This window comes from Phodopus roborovskii, unplaced genomic scaffold (assembly GCF_943737965.1).
Source record: "Phodopus roborovskii unplaced genomic scaffold, PHOROB, whole genome shotgun sequence".
NCBI lineage: Eukaryota > Metazoa > Chordata > Mammalia > Rodentia > Cricetidae > Phodopus > Phodopus roborovskii.
Window position 1 is genome coordinate 67,117,587 of NW_026126418.1, and position 27,762 is coordinate 67,145,348.

Below are 27,762 nucleotides of genomic sequence, written 5' to 3' on the forward strand. Positions count from 1 at the left end.
AACCGTTCCCCCCTACTCTCCCATCCCCCCCACCCCACCCCCCCCACCCCCGCGTGCGTGGTGCCTCAAGGATGAAGGAAATTCATCCTTAGTGAGAATGTTGTGGCCCACACATCCCCTCATCTCCAGAACCCTGTAACACATGTGTGGGGCTTCTTGGTTTGGTCCCTGGCAAAGCTGGGGGCCCACGGGGGTTTGTGTGGCTGCAGTATGTCTCTAAGGGCCTCCTAAAGCCAGGAGGAGAGATAAGCCCAGCCTGATACCGAGTGGCCCATAGCAGCCCCCACTTGTGTATGGTGCCCTTTGGGGGCAACCAGGAAGTGCCTGCAGTCCAAAGACCTCTCTGAGGTCTGCTAGGGGTGAGGCTGGAGACTTCAACAAATGTGGGTGGTGTCTGGCCAGCCACAACACTCCCCCTGACTTAGCCAAGTGAGAGCAAGGCCTGGCTCCTGTGGTCTTAGGGGTTGGCATGCGGACAGCAGCAAGCCTGAGCCTCCTCGTCCCAGGCACAGATGGTTCTCATTGCTCCTGCTCTTTCTTTCCTAGGAAAACAAACTAGCTCAGGGCCAACAGGCCCGTTTTATCTCCTGTTTGTTTTTGTTGCCATTTTTCTTTGCCTGACGCCACTGTACTGTGGGCTGAGTCTGCAGGGTCTGGTTAGGGTGACCTTGGCATGGTGTCCATCTTCAGGCCTGGGGCCAGGGATGAAGAAAAATTACCAAGGACATAGCCATTTTCTGCACCCTGACTCATCCCAGTACCACCGAGGGTCACAGCTACTTTTCCAATAATATTGGGACTGGGCTGGAGAGGGGAGCAGAAGGCTAGATGAATCCCATTTGGGCTGGCTGTCCTGAGACCTTTGGTGTGTCCAGATGGTGCCCTGTGCCTGGTTGGCAGTTGGCTGGGGTGAAGGCTCCAAGGCTACTCAAGCATGGATGAAAAAAAGATGACTAAGGGCTCCAGACCCTCATGGGCCTGAGAATTCAGAGGCAGAAGGTAAGCAGATGAGTGAGTACCAGGCTCCCAGGTGGGCCCCTAGGGTTCTACCATTAGGCTTTCCAAACAGTTGCATTCACAAGTGCTGGCAGCAAGAAGTCTGGTGGTGAAAGCCCTAGGAAGGTAGAGACTTGCCCAGGGCCCCACAGCATGCATCCCCCTCCCCCAAGCCAGGAAGAACTGTATACTCCTTAGCCCTGGGTTCATCAGCATGACCTGTTTGCCACAGAGGTGACAGTAAAGGCCCAGGATGTGTGTGTGACAGCAAAGGCAAAGAGGTTTTAACACCTCAAGCCAGAGTGCAGGGTCTTGGGATGTGTGTGTGTGTGTGTGTGTGTGTGAGAGAGAGAGAGAGAGAGAGAAAGAGAGAGAGAGAGAGAGAGAGAGAGAGAGAGAGAGAGAGAGAGAGAGAGAGAGAGAGAGAGAGAGAGAGAGAGAGAGAGAGAGAGAGGGTTGGGGGGGCATGGCGGCACCCCAGGGGCTTAGTAGATCTTCCGCCAAAGAAAAGGGCATCCAGCATTGCTCTCACTAAGAGGAGACCGATCCCTGCACTGGACCCAAAGATAGGGCCCCGCCCACCCCGCGGAAGGCGGGATCGCCGCAGTGGTGACCGGTGGGCGCCTGCCCCTCCCCACCCTCTCTCCGCCTGGCGGCGGTGACATCACGGCTCCGGCGGGAGGGGCGGTGGCACCCCAGCACATCACTTCCTCGGCGCCTCGCGCGGACGCGCGGACAGGCGGACGGACGCGCGGACAGGCGGGCAGATCGGCGGGCGGACGGCCGCAGCGCGGGGCGGTGCTCCTGCTCGGCGCGTCCCCGACTCATGGCGAGCCCAGCCCCGCCCGCGGCCGACGAGCTCCCGGGCCCGGCCGCCAGGCGCCTCTACTCCAGGTAGTTCGAGGACCGGGATGGGAACGGGGACCCTAGCGGCGGGCGCGGGCGGGAGGCTGCCGGGCCAGAACAAAGGCTGCAGCGGTGGCGCGCAACGTGGCCGGGGACGCGCCTCCCTAGCTCTGCGCAGGGAGCGGTGGGGACGCGGGGCCCAAAGATGGGCCCCGCGGCAGAGGGGCTGGGGGGGGCTGGGGGCTGGGTTCTGCCGGCAACCCCATCCCCGTGCCAAAGGGGCTTTCGAGGCGGGCGCTCCTCCCCCGAGCTCTGCGGGCCCCTGAATATCCAGGGATGGCAGGGTTTGTTGCCAGGAGTTCTCCTCTCAAGCCTGAGACTGCCATGACCCGGTGCTGGGGTGGCATGGACACGACCCAGGCTGTCCTGATGGGGCCCTGCCTTCACTAGCTATCCGCAGCCCCAGGCTAGCAGGACCTGGGCCTGCGCCAGGCAGGTGGGTGTGTGCCTCCTCACAAAGGCACTTGCCTTCCAGGCAGGTTCACAGGTGATCCAGCGGTCTGTGCTCTGTGCCCACGCCCACTGGGGATGACAGGATAGCCCTGCCTCTGGTTGCATGCTTTCCTGGTGACTCCAGCCTGATGAGGGTGTTCCCCATGAGGTGCTGGTTCCAGATGTGGACCGGGTACCGCCAGTTCGCTCTGGCCTCCCAGGCTGAACTGGAAAGGCCTGAGTGCTGGGCAGTGTCTGCAGATTGTCACCAGCCCTAGAGGAAGGCCTGGCTCTCTGCTGTGAGCTTCTGATTCCCACCTCTTCTAAGCCTTCCCCCAAATATGGGGCCTCCCTGCTAGGAGCCAACTCTGAAGAAAAATGTCCCAAGTGAGGTGGCTTATCAGCTGGTCAAGCTCTGCCCAGTACCCCCAAAGATCAAAATGAGGGTTTCGTGGCTGGTGAAAAGAGACCTGGCCCTCCCCCTTCTACTCTGCTGCAGCTCGAAGACAGTGTCCCCATTGTGTGGTGTTGAAGATAAAGTCCCAGCCTTGTACTGTGTCTCCTGGTTATGGTGCAGGGGTAGAGGTTTGCCGGCAGCTTCTTCCTAGAGTTCCCTGGGGGCAGAGGCTGTGTAGGGTCACATTTACCTCAGGACCAGCCACCTTTGAGAAGGAGGTGTCTGCCAGGCAGAGAGAGAGAGAGAGAGTGTGTGTGTGTGTGTGTGTGTGTGTGTGTGTGTGTGTAAGAGGGAGGGGGAGAGAGAGAAAGAATATTCAGAGCACAGATCTCCAAGCTGTGTCGTTGGCCCCGTTCTCCCTTGCGGTGATTCACTAGGCAGAATTCAGGCCCTGAGTAGCTCTCACTGGTTAGGGACGGTATTCAGGATAGTGGTTGAGGCCCTGAGCTCAACTTGGCACCCATCCAAGCTGAAACCCAAGCTGAGCTCAGAGGTTTGAGCTGGGACCAGATTTAAGCTGAGCAGCTAAGAGCCTTCCAGGAGGCCCCTGAGCTATTTGGTCTCCACCTAGAGGTCACAGCCAGGCCTGGACAGCCAGTCTTTGGCTTTGATAGGCTGCACAGATGTGAAGCAGGTTTTAGAAAGGGGTCAGAGAAGAAATGTCTCTACCATCAGGCTCAGAAACCTGTGGCCACTGGAACTAAGAAGGAAGAAAGCCAAGCATGTCCTGTCCCCACGTGAACCCCAGGGTGTCTAGGGAAGCTTGCCTGCCGGCATGGGAGCCAAGACCTGTGGCTGCTCAGGTACATGGGTGCCTAGGTGGACTGAGTCCACCTGATCTAAGAACTCCTGTGGCTATTCTGGGCTGGTACAGGATATCGTGGTGGGAGACATTCTCTGCACCATTCACCTTCCCAGGAGCATCCCGATCTCACTGACACCTGACTGAGAGGGTTTGGTACGCATGAAATGGGGCTAAAGAGCTGAGAAGACAGACCCATGTGCCCCTGATCTGTCCGCTCCTCATGGAGTGCAGAGAGGGGCTGGGTCAGGGAGGCAGGGACACTAAAGGGGGTGGGGGTGGGGAAGCTCTCTGAGAATCCCTGGCCCACTGACACTGGGGCCAGAACAGGGAGGGACTTGGGACAGAGGCTTCCAGAGGGATGAACAAGTAGCCAGGAAGTCCCTGGAAGTCCTCTTCTGGCTTCCCAGCTCCAGGAGGCAAGTAGCTAAGTGCTGAGTGAGGCTGGGAATGGAGGGGAAGCAGGGGAGTGCACATTGGGGTGGCCTGACAAGAGGTGCACCTGGTGCCTGGGAATGGCATCCCTAGGTATGGGCAAGGCCTCTGTGGCTGCATGGCCAAGCAGTGTTGGCTCCCACTCTGCCACTCAGCCACTTCTTCCTGTGTCTTTTCCCTCAGCACTGCCACAGACAGGGCCATTCCCCATCCTAGCCCCAGATATCCCTGCACACCTGTCCTTAGGGACCTTCCCTTCCAGCATTTCCTGCCCCCACCGTGCTCACCCCCAGTCTTCCTACTTCTTTCTCTCTCTCTCTTCCCCGGCTGTCAGTGTGACTTCTTTCCAGGAGATGCTGAATGGGAGGGGTGGCGGCCTGCGACAGCTGTGAGAAAGGGTCTCTCAAGCCTTTGGCCAGGGACCGGTGCCGGGTGACTACTCTTCAGTGAAGGAGGCAGGCAAAGATTCAGGTAGCTAGACCTGGAGTGCTAAGGAGCCAGATGGTTGTGGGAACTGGAGGACACCAGGAGCCTTAAGGGGACGGGCAGGTGAGATCAGGAGGCCAGGGAACATGAGCAGAATGCGGCTGGCACCTAGGGAGTCAGTCACTGCTTCAGTGACACCTGGTCCCTGTTGCTGCAATCTACTGTTCTTGGCATCCTTAAGTGAAACAGCACAGGGCTGTGATCCTTTTAAAGTGACTCCAGTTGGTGACATGGCTTGGGGTCAAGACCTCAGTGTGGAGGAGGGTCAGTTGGGGCAGGCAGTGCCGTCCTCTTTGGTGAGGTGAAGGATTGCTGTTTACCTGCTCAGCAATAGGTCTGTCTAGCCAGATGACAAATCCCAGGAAGAAGTTGTTGACTCCCAGGATTGGGATGGTGTGACCAGTGGGGAACACTAAGCTCCAAACCCCAAATAAGTTTGGTCTTAAGCCTAGAGGGCAGGATTTCAGGTAACCCTTGGAGTGGACAGGTCTTTTAGAGGCCTCAGATAACCCAGCATCTGTTTGTTCAAATGGCTGCAGCCCCCCTAGGGCATATGGACACCTTGACAGGTGACAGATGAGCAGTCCCTTATGAGCCTGCAGAGGTGATGTGGGGCACAAAGGTTCCAGCTACTTCTCTGCTCAGCCATGTCATACTGGCTGGGCCCAAGAGGGCAGGAGAGGGTGGAAACAAAGCAGGAATGTCAATGGGAAGGAAAGGAGGCCCAAAAGAGCCGGGGGTGGGGTGGGGGGTGGTTCAGGCTATACCATGATTCTTTTGGCCAAGGTAACCAGAAGTGGAAGCCCTGTGCCCGCAGAGCCTCGGAGCTGAAATGAGTTACCCAGGGCCTGGAAGCCTTTTCTACCCACCCTGGAGTTTCTGTCTCTGCTAAGAGCCCAAAGTGTTCCCAGGGAGAGCACTACCCTGCTGTCCAATCTCTGTGACTGCAGCTAAAACCTCCTCATTCTCATCTCTGGGTTACATGGCCAAAAGGCATGTAGTCTAGCTAGAGGACTTCAAGAGTGGTTCTGTCATCACTGAGATAAGGCCAAAACGGGTCAGTGGTCTAGGGAAAGGCCTATGAGAGGCCATCTGTATACTGCCCTCAGACACTGGAGTGTGCACACTGCCCTCAGACACTGGAGTGTGCACTGCTGTGTGGGCCTCTCCATAGGTGGGCATTGGTCGCTCCCCTCCATTCTTGGGGTCCCTCCTTTGGTCCCAGCAGGGCTGAGAAGGTGTCTGGGAAATTAGAAGTTAGAGGAAAATCCCAACTTCCTTGGAAATGACCTCTGCAGACCCTGTGTGGCCCTACCCCTGGTTAGACGTAGAATCGAGAGCTTACCTTGAAGAGTTGGGCAAGTGTGACAGCAGGCAAGGGTCCTGCAGGGTGACAAGGACTCCGTGTTCCAGGTCAGTTGAGTTGTCCACACCAGCATCCAGGGCAGAGCAAACGCCAGGGGCTCGAGAGAGGGAAGGGGCCAAGCACCAAGCTTGTCCTGCCGGCCTCTGTCAGTGCTAGGTTGGGAGCAGAGCTAGATTGGGAGATTCTCGTGAATTGTGTCTAACCCTTTTTTCACCACTAACGTCCCAGCGGCTGCTGTGTGCAGTCTTAACACTCTTGAAGTCCCTGGGTCCTGAGTCTGACCTGCATGAAAGTTTGCCAAAGGACTGGTTCCATGCTCTCTGCCCAACCCCCAAGGATGACAGAAGGGTGGCAGAGGATTACCGCAGGCTCCCCGCCCCCCTGGTCCATCCAAAGCCCTTGAGCCTTTGATCCACGTCATACCAGGGAAGGAGAACAATGTTACTGAAGAGCTTGGGATCCCCTTGGATCCTGAGATGGGCACATCCCTCAGACTATAGACAGAGCTCTGTGATGCAGGCTGCGACCATGGAGGGCCAGCCTCTGGCCCTGAGCTTGGCCGAGAAGGCTGTGTGCAAGGTGGTCTATGGTGCTCCTCGCCCCCGCCCGTTGCTGCTGCCTGTGGGCCTGGAGCTGTGGCTGTATGTGCAGAAGATGCGGAACCTACAGAGAAAGAGGTGGGGGCCAGCCAGGTGTCAGACTTCAGGGCTGGGTGTCTGGGTGGGTCCAGGCATGATCTGGGAGTTTCTTGGAGTTGGGGTGGGGGGGAGACAGGAACTGGCAGAGAAAAAGGTGCTAGTTGGCCAAGTGGCAGGTGTCAGAAGTGGATGCTTGGCATGACTCAGGGGTGTATTGTGGGGAGGGACTCTTTGTGTCATGGCCCATGTCAATTCCCCATCTGGTACAAAGTAAACACAGTAATGCCCTTTCTGGCATATTTTCGAGGGCTTCTGCCCAAGACCTCTCCCAAACTTTTGCTTTCTGGATGCCAAATCTCTGGGATAGGAGGATGACAGGGTGGAATGGCAACTCCCCCCCCAGTCAGTAGTACCCCATGTAACAGACACTCCTGTGCAGTCCTCTAGAAGGGCAGCAGAGCAACCATGGGGCAGCGACAGTTAGGCCTTAATTAAGAAGCCAGAACTTGGCACTGGCCACAGGAGAAAGATGCCTTGTGGCTGGTTGCCACAGTAACCAGGCCTCTTGTGGCCAACGTGGCATCTGATGGCCTTTCCCAGAGGGCTTGGTAAGGTGGCTGCCAGGAAGTCCTCAGCCCTGGTAAGAAATGTCTGGACTGTGTGTGTAGAAGGGACAGGTCTCCACAGCCTCCCTGTGGCAGACAGACCTGACAGTCCCAGAGAGCAACACCGTACTGAAGCAAGGCCTCAGCTGGCACAGCATGGGTGTGTGGTAAGCTGACTGGGGGATAGCCAGAGATGCCCTAGCAAGAAAAGCCCAGACTGGAGCATGATGGCAGGTACCAGAAGCCACGCATCCTGAGAATTCATGTTCCATTCCCTGGGGAGAGTGGAGGCACCCCAGCTTCTTGGCACCTGGTCTCATGGTGTCAGAGGAGAAGGGCAGGGCAGCTAGTGGTTGGTTTGGAACAATAGGGGCCTTGCAAGCGGTCACTGTACTACAGAAAAGAAGTCGTAAGTGCTGTGGGCTTTGGGATACCAAAGGGACTTGACACCATGGCCTGGTTCCCAGGGTGTTGGTGTGTGGGCACAGGGAGTGTGGGACTTAGAGTGCTCTGAGCCCAGGGATGCAGATACATGGGCTTGTCAGGGTCCGTTGACTCCACCATCTGTTCACATGGCAGTGTTATCTTGGGAAAGTTCAAAATGCCCCATTTTCGTGATAGCACAGAATGCAGTGGGTGTGGCTTTGCAGTTTGGTTAACGAACCTTTGGTTACTGTCCTTGATTGTCACCCCTTCCCCTCATCGCTCCAAATTGTTGACTGATTCTCATGACACAGAGGAGGGGCCAGCATCTTGGGCAACAAAGCACTTGATGTTGGCTTTAAACTTAACCAGTCAGGCCGGGTGTTGGTGGCACACACCTTTAATCCCAGCACTTGGGAAGCAGAGGCAGGCAGATCTCTGTGAATTGGAGGCCAGCCAGCCTGGTCTACAGGTCCACAGAGCAACAGCCAGAGCTGTTATACAGAAAAACCTGTCTCAGCCAATAAAAAAGAAAAAAAGACTCAATCAGGCTGGGCAGTGGTGGCACACGCCTTTAATCCCAGTACTCCAGAGGCAGAGGCAGAAGCAGGCGGATCTCTGTGAGTTCCATCCAGGCCAGTCTGGTCTATATAGTGAGTTCCAGGATAGCCAGGGCTGTTATACAGAGAAATCCTATCTCGAAAAACAAAGGAAAGAAAAAGAAAAAAACAAAAAAGGTAGCAAAGGTGAGCTGAATGTCTGGGGCATTGTTGGGTCTAGTATCTGCTCTGAGACATGAATCCTCAACAGGCATGTCTGCGAACAAAGCTGTGCTGTGGACCACAGCTGCTGAAGGACATTGTCTCTGTTGTGACCACACAGGGTCCCAAAGGCTCTGATACTCCTTCTTTGTCCAGGATGGAGGCCTCCTGTCTGGAGCTGGCACTGGAAGGCGAACGACTGTGCAAGGCAGGAGACTTCAAGGCAGGTGTGGCCTTCTTCGAGGCTGCTGTGCAGGTGGGCACCGAGGACCTGAAGACCCTGAGTGCCATCTATAGCCAGCTGGGCAATGCCTACTTCTATCTGAAGGAGTATGCCCGGGCCCTGCAGTTCCACAAACATGACCTCCTGCTGGCACGGTAAGCACTGGTGGACTGTGGCCTGACGGCACTAGCCTGGTGCCCTGCCCGTGGGGCCGTTGGAAGATGCAGATGTCTCAGAGCCTGGAGAGCCCAGCAGGGGGCCCTGGCTTGAAAGGAGGATCTGGGACCCCTTAGAGGTCTATGTTCAAGTCAAGAGGTGTGTGCGTATGTGCATGAACGCGTGTATGAACATGTGTCAGTCCATGTGTTCTGTCTGGCCTCCTCCTGTACCTGTGACTTTCTCCCTGAGACTGCCTGTACCACCCACAGCTGTTTCTTTTCGATGGTTTTGACTTCAGGCTTACTCCATCCTTGCCATCTTCTCTGTTAGGAGTGGCCTTGCCCCCAGGGGCTCCCTGCTCCCCCTCTGAACTCTAACCCCTCAAAGGTTTATGATCTCCCACCTGCACACACCCTTCTCAAATTCCCACCATTCCTGAGTTTCTACTCTGATGTCCCCAGTCTTATCCAGCCTCTGACTCTTGGTCCTACTGTGTTCTACAGGGCCCTTCCCTTGTTCCTCATTCAACCCAGCTCCTTATTGAGGCTTTAAAGTCATCTTGACTTCCTAGATGGGGGAGCGGGGGCAGAATGGCAGAATTCTCCCAGCCCTGCCCATACTGGTAACCCTACTCACCAGGTAGCCCCATCCTGTCCTCAACATTCAGTTCAGGTTTGGTGCCAGTGGCCTGAACCCTTAGGGTTCACTGATGAGTGTGTAAAGCTAACTCTCCATTGCCAGTCCTTCTCCTCCAAGGCTTTTGGCCCTTGCTCAGCTCAGGGCCCAGATGGACCCTACCTGGCTCCTCATTCCTTCCTACCCTCTAGGACCATTGGTGACCGCATGGGGGAGGCCAAGGCCAGCGGGAACTTGGGCAACACACTCAAGGTCTTAGGCCGGTTTGATGAGGCCATCGTCTGCTGCCAGCGACACTTGGACATTGCCCAGGAGCAGGGGGACAAGGTGGGTGATTGGCCCTTGAATCATGTGCCCTTTCCATCCCTGCTGGGGCTCTTAACCTCAAACATTAGCAGTCAGAACAATGGGCCTGGCCCTCTCTTCCACCCAACTGGCAGAGAATAGAAGGGGTAGGGGGTAAAACTGGGTTTACTCTTCCTCAGGGACCCAGCAGGCTGGGGGACTACATAGCTGGCACCTTGGGGTGAGTTTCCTGGGGGACTGTAGAGCATGGGCCCATATCCCACTGCTGCCCACAGGTTGGAGAGGCGAGAGCACTCTACAACATTGGAAATGTGTACCACGCCAAGGGCAAGCAGCTGTCCTGGAATGCTGCACAGGACCCTGGGCACCTGCCACCTGATGTCCGTGAGACACTGCACAGGGCCTCTGAGTTCTATGAGTGAGTGAGTGGGGTGGGCCGGTGCCACAGGGTGGGGGCTGGTGGGACCAGGGCTTGTCTGAATGCCTCTGCATTCCAGAGACAGTTCTTGAACCAATATTGCCAGGCAAGGGACTGGGCAGGACCCCAGACCCAAAGCATCCCCACACATATCTAGCTCTGATGCTTTATGGCTACTCTTCCCCTCCCACACACCCATCAGGGACTGATAGGTCTTGACCAGATGCCACCCTGAGGCTCAGATGTCATTGGAGCTAAGGAACCCATTCCAAGCCACCCTCTATCCTAGGAGAACCACTCAGTACTTTCATCCTGGGAGGGGGGAGGTGTAAGCTACTCTCCTGGTGCTGGGAAGGACATAGCTCAGCCAGACTTGGTCTCCCTAGGAGGAACCTGTCCCTGGTGAAGGAGCTAGGTGATCGGGCGGCCCAGGGCAGGGCCTATGGCAACCTGGGTAACACCCACTACCTGCTGGGAAACTTCACTGAGGCTACAACCTTCCACAAAGAGGTGAGCTGGGCCTGGGTGCTGGGGCAGGGATGCTACAACAGGAAACTCTAGGGTCACCCCTCATTGTCCTCTACAACAGGGCAGCTGGTTGCCCCATGATTCCCCCAGCTCCTACTGTATTTAGTCCTGGGGTTCCCATCTGATCTCTTGGACACTCAGACATCAAATCAACATCGCGGGCAGGGAGACATCCCTGACTGTGTGTCTGGGGTCCCAAGGTTATGTGATCATCTCTGGGCTTGGGTCTGTCTGCAGCGCCTGGCCATCGCCAAGGAGTTTGGAGACAAGGCAGCCGAGAGGAGGGCCTACAGCAACTTGGGCAATGCCCACATCTTCTTGGGGCGCTTTGATGTGGCTGCTGAACATTACAAGTAAGTCCTGGGTGCAGTGGATAATAGGCCACATAGAAATGCCCATCCCAGGGGCAGCCTTGGGGTGTGCTGAACACCAGGCTGTGGAGATGCCCCTCCCATGTTGCGGGGGGGGGGTTGGAGGAGGGGGAGGGCTCACTGATAACTTAGCATTCCCAGGAGCCAGTTGGGGACCTTGGCTGCCCTGCAAAAAGCCAGTGGGTGAAACTCATGTGTGTTCCCAATCTGTGCCACAGTTGTTAGTCAGCTGCTTCCTGGGTAGAGTGGTGGCTACTAGATGGAACTGAGACTCCAGGACCTGGCCTGGTGTCGGGGCTACATGCTCGTCTCATGGTTCTGAGCTGTGGACACTTGGTCTTGGATCCCCGGTAAAGTGTCATCAGCTCGGAGTGGCTAGTGGCCTCCCAGTTCCTTAGCCAGTGGGAACCCATGCACTCACACTCCTGTGGTGCTGTGAATGAAACGCAAGGCTTTCCTGAGGAGGGAAGGGCACTCCACCCATTTACGGACTGGCTCATTCTGCACAGGAAGACGCTGCAGCTGTCCCGGCAGCTCAGGGACCAGGCGGTGGAAGCACAGGCCTGCTACAGCCTGGGCAACACCTACACGCTGCTGCAGGACTACGAGCGCGCTGCTGAGTACCATCTGCGGCACCTGGTCATTGCCCAAGAGCTGGCTGATAGGTGTGTGGGAACAAGGCCTGGGCCGGGGCGGCTTACAGTGACAACCTGAGTATGAGTCCCTGCTTCCCTGCTGACCACAGCATGGTCAGAGCAGCTTCCCACCCAGGACCTGGGGTGGAGAAAGGTTTTTTCCATCATTTAGATCTGCAGCCTTCTTCCTGTGGCAACATGGCCTCTAAATCTCATGGCCTCTAACTCTGGCATAGCCTTCCACGCAGATCTGCTGTAGCAGGCAGGGTCTCAGAGCCACAGGCCTAGGGGCAGCAATAGTGGGGGTATTCTCCAAGAGCTGCCCTATCCCCAGGATTTTCTGCTTCAGGGAGGGGTAAATAATGGAAATGTCCTGGAACTAGATAGAGATAATGGCCATACAGCAATGGAAACAGCGAAATGTCTCACTTAGGACCTGGGTGAGGGAACCTTGGAGCAAACTGCGGGGGTTATTACCTTGCTGGCCACTAGAGGGCGACCCAGGCTTTGAGCAACAACCTAAGAGCTGAGCCTTGAGGGCCATATGGACGCCCTCTACTGGCCCCAGGGTAAGCTGGTCACAAACTCAAGTTTATCAAGTTAATTCTTTCAATAATAATAATAAAAGTTCAGCTGGTTTGCGCTTCTCCCTTAAGGGAGTGAACCAGTTAGCACTGTGGCCAGGGCCAGGGCCAGTGGGCCCCTCGGTGGCAGAGGACTTGCTGTGCTGTTGGTACCTTGTGTACCAGGGTTGGGAAAGGATCAGGGACTTGGGACAACAGATATTCTTGGAAGGCAGGTGTAATTGTCTAACCTTCCGCAGGGTGGGAGAGGGCCGGGCGTGCTGGAGCCTGGGGAACGCCTATGTGTCCATGGGGAGCCCCGCACAGGCCTTGACCTTTGCCAAGAAACACCTACAGATCTCCCAGGAGGTGAGCTGGGCCCACTCCCCTAAGCCTCTGCTGGAGCCACAGCAGCCTGTTGTCTCCTTGGGCTGCCCCCATTGGCTTTTCTGAACACTGGGTTCCCTGAGAGAACAAGGCCCACCCGTGTGTACAGGGTCAGTGGGTCTGTGGGGAAGCAAGGATCCGTTTTCCACTCTTGGAGTGTTGGTGTCTCCTGTGTGGATTCCATCCTCCAACCCCTAATTTAATTGGGTCAAGTTGGGTTATGAGGCTGCTGGGAGTAACCTCTTGGAGGTGGACCAGGGAGACAGGCTGTCTGTCCAGGAACTCCCTGGACACATCCCTAGGAAGCCGGTGCCCCTCCTCTTTGTTCAGTCCCTTGCTACTGTGGACAGTGCAGAGACCTCCCACGGAACCTGCCCTCCCTAACTAAGGCTGGGCCTCAAGTCCCCACAGCATCACAAGGAGCTTCATGGGCGCCCAGGTTCAGGTGGGGGGGATAAAATAGCTCAGAGCAGAAGAGATCCCTGCATGGGATCTCTTGCCCCTCGAGTGCAAGCAGAGATCTCCAAAGAGTTCTGAGCTCTGTCCTCGTCATATTGGGCTTGCACTCAAGAGGGTCCCACTGGTGGAGCCCCAGGCTGGTGGGGCCTAAGAGGAGACCAGCCCCTAGGGTGGAGACAGGCATAGCCCAGGGCAGGGTCAAGCTGACCACTCAGAGCATGTCTCCTAAGACCCTGAGCACTTCAGGGGTGGACTAGAGGCCATCCGGAACATCTAGGAATAACCCTCACCCAACCCCCCCCCCCAGTCAACTTCTGATAGTGGGCACTGGCTCTCTAAGAAATCCAAGGGTCTGAGGTCAGCTCAGGCTATCCAGCAGGCCAAGGCTGGTATGCTGGAGCCCTGTCACCAACATAAAGAGAGTGTGGTTCCCAGCCTCACCTGCCCATCTACCCACCTCTGCTTGCTTCAGATCGGAGATCGAAACGGGGAGCTCACAGCCCGCATGAATATTACTCAGCTGCAGCTGGCACTGGGTCGGCTGACTAGCCCAGCAGCGGCAGAGAAGCCAGATCTGGCTGGCTATGAAGCACAAGGTGAGTTCGAGTTCTAAGGGCTGGGGTCTGCTTCCTCATTGGCTCTGGCTTCAGCCTGAGGTAAATACAGTCAGAGCAGCATCCGAGCAGGGACGTGGCAAGAGAGAAACTCAGGAAATGACACAGGGTTCGAGAAACAAGACTGACTTTTGGTTCAGGACACATAGTAGGTCTGCTAGAAAGGGAGGGACTAACACCTCAGTAAAGGAAGAGGCTATACCTCCCACCCCTGTTGTGGGCCCAGGGGAGACCACTTCCCACTGCCCAGGGGGGCTCACAGTGGTAGTAGGGAAACAGGTAGACACAGCTGTGTTGCACTGTGATGTGGGGAGAGACAGGGTGTCCAGAGTTCTGGGGCACAAATGGACCTCACTGGAACAAATCAGGAATCAGGGGTATTTTAGTTGTTACAGTTCTATTGCTGTGAAGAAACATCATGACTGAGGCAAATCTCATGGGGAAAAAAAGCATTTAATTGGGATCTTGCTTACAGTTTCAGAGGCTTAGTCCATCACAGTGGGGAAGTGTGATGGCAGGTAGCATGTATGGTACTGGAGAGCTTCAGAGAGTACACATTTAATCCAAACATTGCAGGCAGAGCAAGAAAACAGGCTTGGCATGGGCTCTCTCTCTCTCTCTCTCTCTCTCTCGGTTTTTTGAGACACTGTTTCTCTGTGAGGCATTGGCTGTCCTGGAACTCGCTCTATAGACCAGGCTGGCCTGGAATTCACAGAGATCCGCCTGCCTCTGCCTCCCAAGTGCTAGAATTAAAGGTGTGCGCCACCACTGCCGAGCTGGCATGGGCTTTTGAAACCTCAAAGCTCAAAAGCTCACTCCAGATGACACACTGCCAACAACACCATACCTCTTAATCCTTTCTAAACAGTTCCACTACCTAGGAATTAAGTATACAAACATGAGTTTATAAGGGCTATTCCTCTTCAAGCCATCACAAGGGGCATCTGAAAGATCTGGGGCCAAAATGATAGTCAGGAGCCAGTCAGGAGCGATGGCAGAGGGATGGTGGCCAGTTCTGCACTGTCCCTGAGAGAGTGAGGACTCATGGTCACCTAGAGCCCCTCCCTCTCTGATCCACAGGACTCATGGCAAGAAGACAGGAAATGGCTTCTTCCCAAGCAGCCCAGTAGCTAGAGTGTCTGTCACCATGCTCTATAGGAGGGGCTCGGGGAGGCTGGAGGGAGCCAATATGTGCCTGCCTGGAGTACTAATTGGGCAAAGCCACTTTAGTGACCTCATTCAGACTGATGATTGCCCCATGCAGGTCAGACACAGTGAATGAAAGGACAGAATGTTCCTTACAAAGTAAATACATTAATACGTACAAAGGAGGGGCAGGGTGGATGCAGGCCGCTATGCTGAGTTAGCTTCTGGAGGCTCATAGGGCTTTGGGGTGGGGGCAGGCCCCAGCAGGGAGTCAGCTCCCCCCTGCTTCTTGAGTTTGCCAGGAGTGGAGCCCCAGCTATTCGTGGGACACCCACTGGCTCCAGACTCTCAGGATATCCAGAAGGGATATTTACTACCATGAGAGCCCCCTGGTGCCTCAAGCCTGGTATTTTTCAACATGACCTGACCTGGAAAATAAGGCTGGGGACCCTCAGTCATCATATGTGGCAAGGGATGCAGTGATGAATGGTGTGTGATAGAACTGTGTAGTGTGGGCCTATGGCTGGGGCTCTCCAGGGTAGATAGCTCTGTATAGAGCTCTTAGCACAGACCCCAGCCCCTGTACCCTGAGCAGGACTGGCTGGCTTCTGGAAAGATTCCCGCAGAGGCGGCCAGCTCCTCGTCCAGACTCTTTCTTCCTCCTCCAAGCTAAGTGAAAGGGGGGCAAGTCACGAGTGAATGGCCAGGGACAAGGCAGCTCTGTCCTCCCCGCATTGGCTTCTCTGCCCTGCCCTGCATGCCAGACCCTTCCCAGCTGGGGCCCCCGAAGTCTCCTCCCCACAGGGCTACTTGCGCCTAACGGCCAGGCTCTGGACACTAGAGAAGAGTCTATGCTCCAAGGAGGACTCCAGGGAGAGGGATCTGGTGCTCTGAAGTCCCGGGATGCAGCTGCTGAAGGCAGGCCGGCACTGTGAGAGTCTGGGTGGCCCTGAGGGAGACCCCCACTCAGGTGAGCAAGGAATGAGCAGGGTCAGGAAGCCAGCAGAGAGCTGGACCCAGCTGAGAAACTTGAGAAGGGCTGGCTCTGTCACCTATAAACTGACCGGGAGCTAGGCAGGTACATACCCAGTGGTTCTGGTTCAGGAGGCTAAGTGGGCACCCCAAAGGGCACAGACCCAGCAGAGTTGGGGATAGGTGGCCTCCGGGTCTGGGGACTTCATTTTGCTAGGGCTGGAAGGAAGACACAGCCCGGGGAGACGGGGCCTTTATGTTGTTAGACTCAGTCTGGTGTGGTATTTACATGTGGGTGTGGCCCGTGGGACTGCAAGACAAGGCACTCATTGTGGGCTTGCAAAACTGGAGTGATTTGAGTGGGCCATGGGGGCGGGGGAGACATGCATTTGGACTTTGGGCAGTGATTGGTCTGTGTTTTGAGCTGAGTAGTGTGTGATGGTGGCCAGTGGGCTCGAGAGCCAGGAAAAGGCTGTTTTTCTCTCCTGACTTGGTGGGGGTCATAAGAAGGACTCCTGTGCACGAAGACAGACCCCTTTACCTCTCCTTGGTGGTGCCTTCTCAGCCAGCAAAGCAGCAGCCCCAGACTGTCCTAGTTGGTGGGGGTACTGCCCTGCCAGCTTTTCCCTTGCCCAGTTCCTCTGGTTGTGTAGCTGTCTTAGACCCTTAAAGCATACTTGGCTATTGGGTCCATGCCATCCAGAATGCAGTGGTATGGGAAGCATGCAGGCAGTGTTTCTGTTTGCCCTTCTGATGAGTATGCATGGAAGAAGGGAGGCCAGCCCTGATCCATGCCAGGGTTGATGGGCCTGGGCTTCCACATGCACACAGTGACATAGTAGAAACCCTCTGCTCCTGATGGTCTGTAGCCTTTCGTCTCTGGGCACAGCGTTGTGGTATGAGCACAGGGCAGCTCACTTAGGGAAATGTACTGGAGGCCCTTCTCCACTTCTGGGTCAGGGATATGCTTTATGCTTGGTGGATGTCTGAGCCGCAGTATAGGCTGTGGGCTCTAGCCTTGGCTGTCTGCCCTAGCCCTGTGCCTCAGTGCCCCTTCTGGGAGGCAGATAGTAGTGCTGAGAGTGACAGCCAGGCAAACGGCCAGAGTGCTGAGTCTGCTGTGCAGATGTGTCTGCATCTGTTGAGGGCCACAAGGGAGGACCTTATGGACCCGCAGACCCAGTAGACAGGAAGCAGATCTTCAGGGCCCACTGTGTATCTGGCACGGAGAAGCGCTGACACAGGTCCACCTGGAAGGTAAAACTACCAGTAGCAGCCACCATGGACTGGGAATGGTGTACTTCCCATTGTAGGGAGGGTTGAGACAAGGAACACATAAGTTTGGATGACTTTCCCTCAGACATAGAGGTCAGGGGCCTTCACAAGACAGTGACTGTCCACCTTGGATGGGTAGACATATTGGAAAAGTTTCTAGACCTTGTACTGTAGGTGGGGTGGACAGGAAACTGAAGGAGTGGTTAGGATCTGAGGCCTCAGTGGAGGAGGCTCAGCCAAGGAGGCATGGTCGTTAACACTGGCCGGACCTGACCTTTTGGACTCTAGACAGAGGATTCATTTAGTTGGGCCCAGCAAGCCTCCCACCCTGTCTGCACAAGAAGGATGCCCTCCCTGAGCCAGCTGCAGGCTGTGGTTCAGAAGGACTGCTTAGTCTGTGCCACAGCTCAGGTCCACCCATGCAGCATCACAGGAGAGGGCCCTCTCTGCTCTTCAGAGGACTCATCCTGGACACACCGCCACCCGGATGTCTCCATGCTGAGTGTTCATCATTTCTTCCTCCATAGGCTTCCTCTCCTAACCTGGGCGTGGAGTGGGCATCGAGTGGCTCATTGCTGCAGCTGCACCTGCAGGGGCTGTTTGCGGCTGTGAGGAGCTGGTGTTGAGGGCAGGAGGGACAGCAGGCAGGGCCCTCCTGGGTGTTCAGAGCCACTTGGTCCCAGCTTGGACAGGAAATGGGGTCACATCGCCTTCTGATGGCCTTCCCTGTCTCACGGGCATTTGATACTCTGTGCTTTTGCTAAGGGCTGGTCCGGAGCCATCAGGCTAAAGACCTGGTACAGGAGGCCTGGCTTGCCTTGCACTAATCCTCACTTCTCTCCATCATTTTTCTTTTTGAGACTGTGGCTCAGGATGGCCTCAAACTCACTATGTAGCCAATGATGGCCTTGAATTTGCTGCTTTCGTGAGTGCAGCACTGACCACTTTGTCCCATAATGCAACAATGGATAGGTCAGAGGTTATTGACCAGCCCTCCACACGTGTCACTCCATGCTCCTCGGGGTGAGCCCGTAGGACAATGCCAGCATCAGTCCAGTGTTGCCAGCACCCAGCTGCCTCTCCTTATTGCACTTCTCCGCCTCACAAGCCCTTCCCAGGATATGTGTGCACTGCATGATGTGCTCCTGAGTGGTTGGTACCCAGCATCTGTCTGGGGACTGAAGGATGCTTGGAAGACCCAATGAGGGCTGAGAAAGGTGGCAGGTATGTTGGGCTGTTAAATGAGGTCCTGCTCTCTGTGGCAGGCCGGCAGTTCCTTGGAGAACTGGTACATCAGGGACAAGGAAGAGGCTGGGTCTTCAAATAGCCAGGCACTCTACACTCCTGTCTCCCCTGTGGAGGCAGAGGCAGGGGGATCTCTGTGAGTTCAAGTCCAGCTTGGACTACAAAGATACACAGAGAAAACCTGACTCAAGAGGGAAAAAAAGATAGGGAGATCAGGTGTGGCTTCATGGCAGGTATTCTGTGGAATACCTGGGCTGCCTTCCAGGAAGAAGGAACAATACCAGCTAAGTCAGTGGGAAGCACAAGGCGTGGCTTGGCCGAGAATCCCCTGTATGTTGGGGATGGAGTGGAGACACCAAAGCTACTTCTGCTGCATCCTTCTCGGGGTCAGATCTGTCCTTAGGCCTTACCTGCCTTGTCTGCTGCCCACAGCTTAGTTAGGTGACTCAGTGAACACTCAGACACTAGATTTTCCCTACGCGAGAGGGGATTTATGAACTCTGGCCCCGGGGTGCAGTCCTGCTGCGTCTTTGGTCTCCCACGCCCCATGCTTGGCTAGTGGCCTCAAAGCTCAGGGTCAGCACTGAGCTGATGGGCTGTGATCTCTTCCAGGAGCTAGACCCAAGAGGACACAGAGACTGAGTGCTGAGACCTGGGACCTGCTTCGGCTCCCCCTGGACCGGGTGAGCTGGGATCAGGGCTGGAGGTGGAGGGACTGAGGAACAGATGGCAGCAGAGACATGGTCGGCGTGTGGCCTCTAGGTTAATGAGCCCAATGTGCAGTGTTTGCTGAGCTGGCGGCACTGTCTTTGGGTCCTGTACCCTGGGAGATAAATGTCCCTCCCCCAGCAGCCTGAGGCCCTACAGGAGCCCATTTGTCATCATTTCCCGTGAGGTGTTCCAGCTCTACCCTCTGGCATGAACTTTCCCTGGGTGGCATGTCCTGGGTCCTGTCTGTTCCTTGCCACTGGACTGACTTTGAGAAGGGGAACAGCTATTATTGTTGGAGAAGCTGATGGCTTTTGGCAAATTCCAAATCTGGGGTACTAGTGTGGGTACTATATAGTCCATTGTAGCCTGGCCCCTCTGATCTTCTAGTTGTAAATATCCTTTGGGGCATAACATGAGTTCAAGGTCAGGGACACCTGGGACCACCTCTGTTGCCTAGCATTAGAAGGCTGGCATTTAAGGAAGTTGGCACTCCTCAAATGTCTGCTCTGTGCCCTCTACTTCCTATTCTCAGAAACTGAGAACTTTCTATGTGTATCCATTAAGGTGGGCAGCTGGGCCAACTACTGAGAGGGGACTTTGGTTTCAAAGTGCCCTAGCTCATGTCCAACCTGCCTTTCCCTCTCCAGGAGCAAAATGGAGACATCCACCACACAGGGGACTGGAGGGGGCCAGGCAGGGACTCACTCCCCCTCCCCATGAGGAGCAGGAAGTACCAGGAAGGGGCGGATGCTACTGAGAGGAGACAGCGGGAGGGTAGCCACTCTCCACTGGACAGCGCTGATGTAAGGGTACAGGTGCCTCGTACGGTAGGTGCCTCTTGAGTCCAGGAGACAGTTGTGAACACTGAGTCCTCTCTGTCCATCCAGCCTGGTAGCCTGGGGTGGGGGCATCGAGGCTGAGCTGGGAGGCAGAGCTGTAAGCTGCTGGGCCCTCTGTCTGGCCTTGTGCAGTCCAGGCACCCTGCGGGGTACAGACATAACTGCACCTCAGGGAGCCCTCATGAGCACTCTAGGTCAGCCTTCCTGCAGACAGGCTGTCTCTGGGCCTCAGTTTCCACCTTTGCCACCAGTCTTCAGGGGAGCTCCCTCTGTGTCACAGGCCCCTTCGTTGCCTTTCTGGGGCCCTTGAATCCTGGCTGTACAAGCTAAAGGAGCTGGGCTACACAACCTACTCCAAGAATGCATTCTGTCCTCACCTTAGAATCTCTGGAGTGCCTGGGCACAGGCCAGGAGATCCCAGGCAGGGGCTCCAGTTTGGGAGATCTGCCTCCAGGCCAAGACATGATATAGCCTGCAACTCCTCAGTGTGTCTCAAGAGTCTAAGAGGGCTCCTGGGGAGTCTCCTAAGTTGCAGAATGGTGGCCCTGAGCAGAGTAATGTGAGGGGTGGCTGAGGATGACGAGATGGCCCCAAGCTTGCCCATGGGACAGGTCCCAAGGGAAAGACCTTACTACTGGGGACAGTTCAGTGTGAGAGGGGCACATGCTCCATCCCTAGTCTTAAGGAGTGGCATGATGTGGGGACCCAGTTGTGTACAATTGTAGAGCCAGCTGTGGAAGGGACAGCAGGAAGCTAGCATCTGTCCAGTGTTCCAACAGCTCTGGGCAGGGAGATGCCATCCAACTCTACCTGGGCTTAGCATCCTGATCAAAGTGAGACTGGAGAGCTGCTAGAGGGTTGGTGTGGTCTGGCAGGAACCCACAGCACAGCCTGGATGCTCATTTCCTAGGAGCACTCAGCATTCTTGACAGTACACAGACATGGTAAAATGGGTAGCTCAATGGCCAGTTCCAAGACGGGTGGCCAGTGGGTGGAGGGGTGGGGCCTGCCAGGTCCAATAGGTGCCCACTGTGCCTGGACAGTATCTGCAGGCACTGGGCACTGGTAGAGGTCCGAAGGCAGAGTCTGTATTTAGACTTAGGAGTCTCTATGCAGGACACTGTGGTCCTGAGGTTCTTAGGAAGTAGCATACAGCATCCTCCCCTGCCACAGGCTTGGCAGCCTGTGCTGCATAGGGGCCTTGGTTATTCTTAGTGCCTGGAGCCCACCCTTCCTGCCAGGGCGGCTGCCTTCAACCCCACACCAGCCCACTTTATTCCCATCACAGGGAGGCTTTGGGGAAGGGAACACATACGCTCTTATCCATGGGCTCAGAGGAAGGTTGTGGTAGAGCCAAGTGGCCGCCTTGCCAGTGTCAAGGGCTACTCAAGCCAGAGTGGGAGTCCACCTAGGGTGGCCACAGGAGCAAAGCTGAAGGAAGAGACTGCTTCTCCCAGGGGCCCAGATTTAGCTTTGGAAGGAAGCCCAGGGGCCCAGGGCTTGGGTGGGAAAGGGCTTTCAAATAAGCTGTCCACCCCCACAGCCTTTAGCATGCCCACCCACAGGCCTCAAGGGGTGTGCTCTGTTGAGCTGGGGGAAGCCAGCTCATTGTTGAGGGAGACAGAGAGAGAGAGAGAGAGAGAGAGAGAGAGAGAGAGAGAGAGAGAGAGGTGCTCACACACTCTTGAGCTGCAGCAGTGAGGGTGGGCACTAGAAGAACCCAGCCTTCTTCGTGTGTGTGTGTGTGTGTGTGTGTGTGTGTGTGTTCAAGCACTCATGAGCTGCAGCAGTGAGGGCGGTGCTGAGAGCCCAGCCTTCTTCCTGGCTCCTATTTAAGCATCTGGCGAACACTGTGGGTCCCAGCAGCGGCAGTGAGGAGACTCTTGGCACTTCGAGCAGGTGGTAGCGGCTGTGCCTGGCACCTTGGCATCCTGCCTGGGTTGCACGTGGCCTGGCGCCCATACAACTCCTGATTGCTGCTGCTGGAGGGAACCTGTGATCCTGTGTGAGTGTGGGTCCTTGGGCATGCAGGACTTTGGTCAGCTAGGGTAGGGGTGGGCTAGGCCAGGTCTATACACTTCTCTGGGACCTGGGCTTAAACTAAAGTAGTAGAGATTGCAGTCAGACCTCAAGAGGAACTCAGACCTTTGGGAAAGAGCCAGAGACTTAGGCTTTCGGCAGGGGGCAGGGGCCCTTTCACAGTCCTCACAGAATGCTCTCAGAAATGGGTTCATGTTCCTGAAGGGTATGGGGTAGGGACAGAGCAGTAAGCCTGGAGAGTAAGCAAGTCTCTAGCCAGGATATGGCTCTTCACAACTCAGGAGTGAGGGCAAGAGTCTCAGAACAAATCCAGATCCAAGCAGTGAAGACGAGCTCTGTCCGTGTGTGTGTGTGTGTGTGTGTGTGTGTGTGTGTGTGTGTGTGTGTGTGTGTGTGTGTGTGTTTGCTAAGTAGACCCTTTCCACAGTGCAGCTCAGACCCTGCAGGCATTCAGTCCTTCAGACACACCCGTGAAGCCCCTGCTGGCCTCGAGTAGTGCAGGCTCAGCCCAAGTGCTCACTGTCATCTGGCTGGGGCTGTGTACATTAGCTTTCCTTTTCTTTTGGCTCTGGTTTTTCTCCTGGCTCTGACAGTGTCAGGCGGCAGGGCTTATTTAAGCCACAGAAGGACAAAGCCTGAAGGAGAGCAAGGTCAACCCGAGGACCCAGATCCTGTAGGGTCTCTCTTTGCCCTGTGACTTCCCTGTCCACAGCTCCTGTGACTGGGTTCACATTGCCTTCGGAGTCCGGGTTGTCTACCAGGTCTGTTTGTATCCTGACTGCAGTTCTGTTCTTACCCCTGTGTGACCTTGTGGTGACCATACAACTTCTCTGTGCCTGTGCCTCTGTGTGCAGGGCAATTCGAGGCATGGGAAGTGCCTTATGGTAGGAATCTTTCTGCATTCAGAAGGCCATAGCTTTGCAGAACCAAGCCTTCCCAATCTTGCTTCCTTTCTCTTTGTGTGGACTTTGGTAGGTTAGGGGCAGGTTCCACCTTCTTGCAGCAGGTGGGTCTGGACCCCCCCCCATCCCGTCTATTACCATGCTAGGACCCCAGGCCAGGCTTTTGAGACTCAGCCTGCAGAGCAGGCCAAAGTCATACCCCTTCCCTCCAAGGATGTGTAAACTGAGTTTGGAATGTCATATCCTGTTCCAGTCACCTGATGCTCAGGGTTCACAGACCCAAACCCTCCCTTTGGAAGTAGCCTCCAGTACTGCCATGACTTGTGTGGACTCAGGACAGTCATCTCTGACCTAGGGCTTAGACTAGATCCCCCTACTAAGCTACCCATACATTGAAGGATAGATCCTGCCATCCAGTCAGCCCAGTGATTCAGAGTCCACTACAGACTCCAGCAAGTTCTTCCTTCCCAGGAAGGAACTCTGAGCAGTAGGCAGCTGTGTCCCCCCGACTCTCAGTCTCTGTGGAGGTCCAGCTCTTCCCCTTCACTCACCTGGGCCCTCCCCTCAGTCAGCTCACAGAGGACTTAGGGCTGTTAGTGTCTTCCCTTATACGCTGGCCCTCACTCACACAGCTGCTGTCTTCTGAGCTTGACACTGATTTACAACCTTTCTGTTGTGTGGCCTAAGCCCAGAAAGTCAAGAAGACCCTCACCTCCCACCTGGGTCTCCATGCCATGAAATGATGGATCCTTCCATCACTTCAGCTACTGAAGTCACATGTCTAGTGGCAGTCCTGCCTGGCTCAATGCTTGCAGAGGCCTACTCACTGGACATTGGAAGGTGACAGGATTAGGGGGTCAGGTACAGATAGAACTCTGCATAACTGACAAGGCCCCCTGAGATAAAATGCAGGAGGATTCCTGAAGATGGTGGTTCCTGACCTGGGTCAGTTTGGGGAAAGTTCACGCTGAGACTGGGTAGGGCTGGCCCAGGCTGAGGTAGCAACAAGACAGGGAAGTGACTGAGGCTGGCTGAGGGGTGGCAGCCACAGAAGGGCAGGTTTGGGGGACATTATGTCGATGGGAGTGGCGCCCTGGGGGGGGGGGCCTGAGACCTTGTGTTGGGAATGTGTGTGGTTAGGGTAGGCAATCCTTTCCATAGGTCTAGGAGGCTGGGGCAATGAGGGCTGAGTTGGGCCTTCCTCCCCACCCAGGGTATTCCCAGGGCCCCATCTTCTGACGAGGAGTGCTTCTTCGACCTGCTGAGTAAGTTCCAGAGCAGTCGAATGGATGACCAGCGCTGCCCCCTGGAGGAAGGCCAGGCAGGAGCTGCTGAGGCCACAGCTGCCCCAGCCCTGGAGGAGAGGGCAGGTGAGTATAGAACCTTGGTGCACCCACCAGCCAGACCCAGTACTACTCCTATGAGCCCGGAACCATCTAGTCCAGAGGGCAGGAGCACCAGCTACAAAGTGCCCTCCCATCCACCCAGCGCCCCCTCCACACTTGTCCCCGAAGCTGCAACCTGGGAAGTATGTAATTACCCCGCCCTGAAGAGCACGAAGTGTCTATGCATCCCAGCCTTTGAGTGTGTGGGAGGCCAAAGCTTTCTCCTGTCAACTCTTGAAGTCCTGGGAGGCAAGGGGTGGGAGGCAGGGCAGGGGCAAGATGATTAGGAGCAGCCCCAGGCATAGAGGACTTACTGGGGCCATATTCCTTTGGCTAGAGCTGGGCCAGCCAGCTTTCCAAGTGGCCCCCTCTCCAGGCCTAACCTTCTGTCTGCCCTTGCAGCTCAGCCCTCCGTGACAGCTTCACCACAGACTGAGGAGTTCTTTGACCTCATTGCCAGCTCCCAGAGCCGCCGGCTGGACGACCAGAGAGCTAGCGTGGGCAGCCTGCCTGGGCTACGTATCACTCTCAACAATGTGGGGCACCTCCGAGGTGACGGGGACCCTCAGGAGCCAGGGGATGAGTTTTTCAACATGCTTATCAAGTACCAGGTGGGCCTGCACTCAGAGACAATGGGTGGGACCTCTTCTAGGCCAGCTTTCTGGTGGTCCTCAGTCAGTTGCAGTATAGACACCCAGCAGACACACAGCAAGGTCTGATCTCTCTGGTCTTGTCTGAGGGATGCCTGAGGGATACATAGCAACAAGCTGGCGGATAAGGATGACACAGGCAGAGTCAGGGACCATGCACAGATGCTCAGGGACCAAGCACCTTCCGAGGCAGCAGCCTCAGGACACACTTTGGTGCCCAAGTTCAGCTTGGGTTGCCAGGTCCCCAAATCCAGGAATGTCTGCTACAGCTTCTACATCTGGGCAGAGGGAGCTGAGGGTCAAGTGGAACTCTGGAATTGGGAGGGAAGGAGAGCTGGGGTATTAGCAGCTGACTGGAGGGATGGGGGCAGGAATGGCTCTGAAAAAGGACACTTCATGGGGCTGACAGGTAAGATGGAGAGGTAGGCCTGTGAAGACAGAACCAGGGTAGGGCTATCCATGGATGGGCCTCACTATATGGGATGGGGTGAGGGTGGGGTGTTGCTGACCTGAGCCGCCTAGCCAAGGCCTAGCAGCACAGAGGATGGGTGGTAGGTGCACTCTGCAGGCCAGCTGCCCTCTGACTAGAGCAGCACGTATGTGGTGGAGCTTGGTCAGATGCAGGAATGATGGGGGCCAGCACTCCACCTCTGCATCAGGCTAAGTTTCCAGATTAATGTTCATTCTCACAGAGGAGACAGAACCACAGCAGCATCCAGACAGCCTCCTCTAAGTCTGCTCCTCCTGAGAAGCCCTGCCCACTCCAATACTTGAGCCATCACCTGCACCGGCTCCGGTCCCTTCTGCTCCAGGCCCTGAAGAAAAACCAACACCTTTCAGGCCCCCCAGCCTCCACATCAGGACAGGCAGAGCCCGTGGTGTCAGCTGATTGATCCAAAGGAGACCCTTGTCGGGTTGGGGTGGTGGTGGTGATTTCCAAGCAACAGGCTTTGAGCTGTAGCCCCCAGGCCCTCCAAGGGCAGTCCAGTGTTGCGCTAGGTTCTAGGACAGTGTTAGGGTACAGTCCCTGGATCAACAGGTCCCAGGAGTTGGCCTTAGAGCTGCCCAGTAGCTGCTGGCTTGTTCTATCCAGAATATATCATCTAGCCCTTCCTGTTTGATTAGCCAGCCACAATTCTGGGAGATGTTTTCAAGAGACAATGTCAGGGCAAGGCTGCTAACACTACCCCTACCCAGGAAGACGAGGTGGCTGAAACAGGTCCCACTTAGAGTATTCCACTCCTCCCAAGTCAGTGTTTGCTGCCCTCATATTTTTCAAGAAGCCCCTTGCCCACCCAGTGCCAGGATAGGACCTACAAAGGCCTGAGAAATGCAAGATCATCAACCTACACTGTGTGTCTGCCCAGTCCTCCAGGATTGATGACCAGCGCTGTCCACCCCCCGATGTGCTGCCCCGAGGCCCCACCATGCCTGATGAGGATTTCTTCAGCCTTATCCAGAGAGTGCAGGCTAAGCGGATGGATGAGCAGCGTGTGGACCTTGCTGGGAGTCCAGAGCAGGAGGCCAGTGGGCTGCATGAGCCTCGGCAGCAGTGTCCACCAGGTGCCAGCTAAGGCCTCACCCGTCCTGCCAGGCATGCCCTGCCCTGGACTCTGGGGATTCAGATGTCCACAGTGGCCATGGCCCCTTGATAAGCCAAATCTTCCCAAGGCCATGATGGAGAGCCAGCTCAGCCCCTAACCTCTTCCCACTGAGCCAGATAGTGGGCACCCAGCCTTCAAGGAACCCCTATCCCAGGGTGGTGGGCTCAGGCTGGAGCTGCTGTATGGGGGAGGGCATGCTTCTGTCCCCATATGGCCCATAGCTTCCTGCCCGCCCTGCCCTTCCCTGCTCCAGGCTAGGCCTTCAGCATGTTGGCCCCAAGCCCCGGTGCTGTCCAGACCCTACTCCCTCGAGCCCAGCCCTACCAAATGTGAAATTCTGCCAACTCCCCCAATCTCCCCAGGGGAGCCTTAAAGACTCTTCTGGGGCTACAGTGGCATGGCATGTTCTGCCCCCCCAGCTGGTCCTGGGATGGCTATGCAGGAGGTACACTCTGTACTCTGCCTCACCTCCCCAGGGCAGGCCCTATCCTAGCTTGTCAGTGCCCAACTCTGCTGTGGGAGATTGGCAACTGCAAAGTCCAGACACCCTGACCAAGTAGTTCCCAGCCTCGAATTTGGCCTTTGAAGCAGGGGGACAAGGCAAGCCTCCAAGCCAAAAACACAGGGTCTTCTCCAAGGAGGGCTTGTCCTGCTGGCTGGCAGTGGATATTCATGAGGAATCTGCTCAGCTAGAACCTCCAGTCTCCTCAGTGAGCATCCACCCCATTTTACTAGGGAAATAGTATCTTGGCTTTCTCATCAAGGGCTCCAGCTGCAATATCTGAGTTGGACACAGGGCATTGTAGTTGGGGTGGGGATTTAGGCTGGACCGCTGCGTCACCCATGAGACAGACCTTTGGGGACTGTGGTCCCAGCTCTTGCCTGCAGATCCTGCAGATAGCCCTACTGAAGGGCTCTGTACAACCTTCCAACCCAGGACCTCTAACCCTGAAGCCTAGGAGGGGGCCAGGGTAAGGGAAACTGCAGGGCCAACCCTGGGGACCCAACTTCTGAGAGGCAAGGGCAGGAGCAAATACCAGAGCACAGGGTCTCAGGCGGGACATAGTGGCCGCCTGCATACTTGAATGTACATGCGTATTTATTGCTCACACGTGTTTGCCATGTTATCCGTGGGTTCTTTCCAACCTGAGAGGTACGTTTTTGTTCTACCCAAAAATAAAAGTCTGCCAAGTGAGTGTGGCTTCCGTTGGAATTTGTGTCTGTCAGCCTTCTCAGAACATGGGATTGGCTTGCCCAGTGCAGCATCCTCTAGCGTACAAGCCATTTGAGATCATGAAGAATGTGTCCTTGTTGTGTGTAACAATGAGGGGCTGGGGCCAGGGCCTCAACCTGCTGCGTTCTCTGCTGTTCTTCATTGTCCTGGCTT

General features: G+C 55.8%; 1 protein-coding gene across 3 annotated transcripts; it reads left to right on the top strand.

Moving 5' to 3' along the window:
* Nucleotides 1–1,728: 1,728 nt before the first annotated feature.
* On the top strand, nucleotides 1,729–27,570 carry Gpsm1 (G protein signaling modulator 1). 3 transcript variants are annotated; one of them, XM_051184883.1, is made up of 14 exons: nucleotides 1,729–1,890; nucleotides 8,464–8,685; nucleotides 9,517–9,652; nucleotides 9,907–10,049; nucleotides 10,436–10,559; nucleotides 10,815–10,930; nucleotides 11,458–11,613; nucleotides 12,407–12,515; nucleotides 13,465–13,588; nucleotides 18,857–18,927; nucleotides 19,603–19,782; nucleotides 23,950–24,106; nucleotides 24,524–24,732; nucleotides 26,139–27,570. In XM_051184883.1, the coding sequence occupies exons 1-14, from the start codon at nucleotides 1,823–1,825 to the stop codon at nucleotides 26,343–26,345; spliced, it is 2,022 nt and encodes a 673-aa protein (XP_051040840.1). In that variant the 5' UTR covers nucleotides 1,729–1,822; the 3' UTR covers nucleotides 26,346–27,570. The 3 variants fall into 3 exon arrangements, with proteins under 3 accessions (XP_051040840.1, XP_051040841.1, XP_051040842.1); XM_051184884.1 differs by lacking the exon at nucleotides 26,139–27,570 and adding an exon at nucleotides 25,464–25,760; XM_051184885.1 differs by lacking the exon at nucleotides 19,603–19,782.
* The last annotated feature ends 192 nt before the right edge of the window (nucleotides 27,571–27,762 follow it).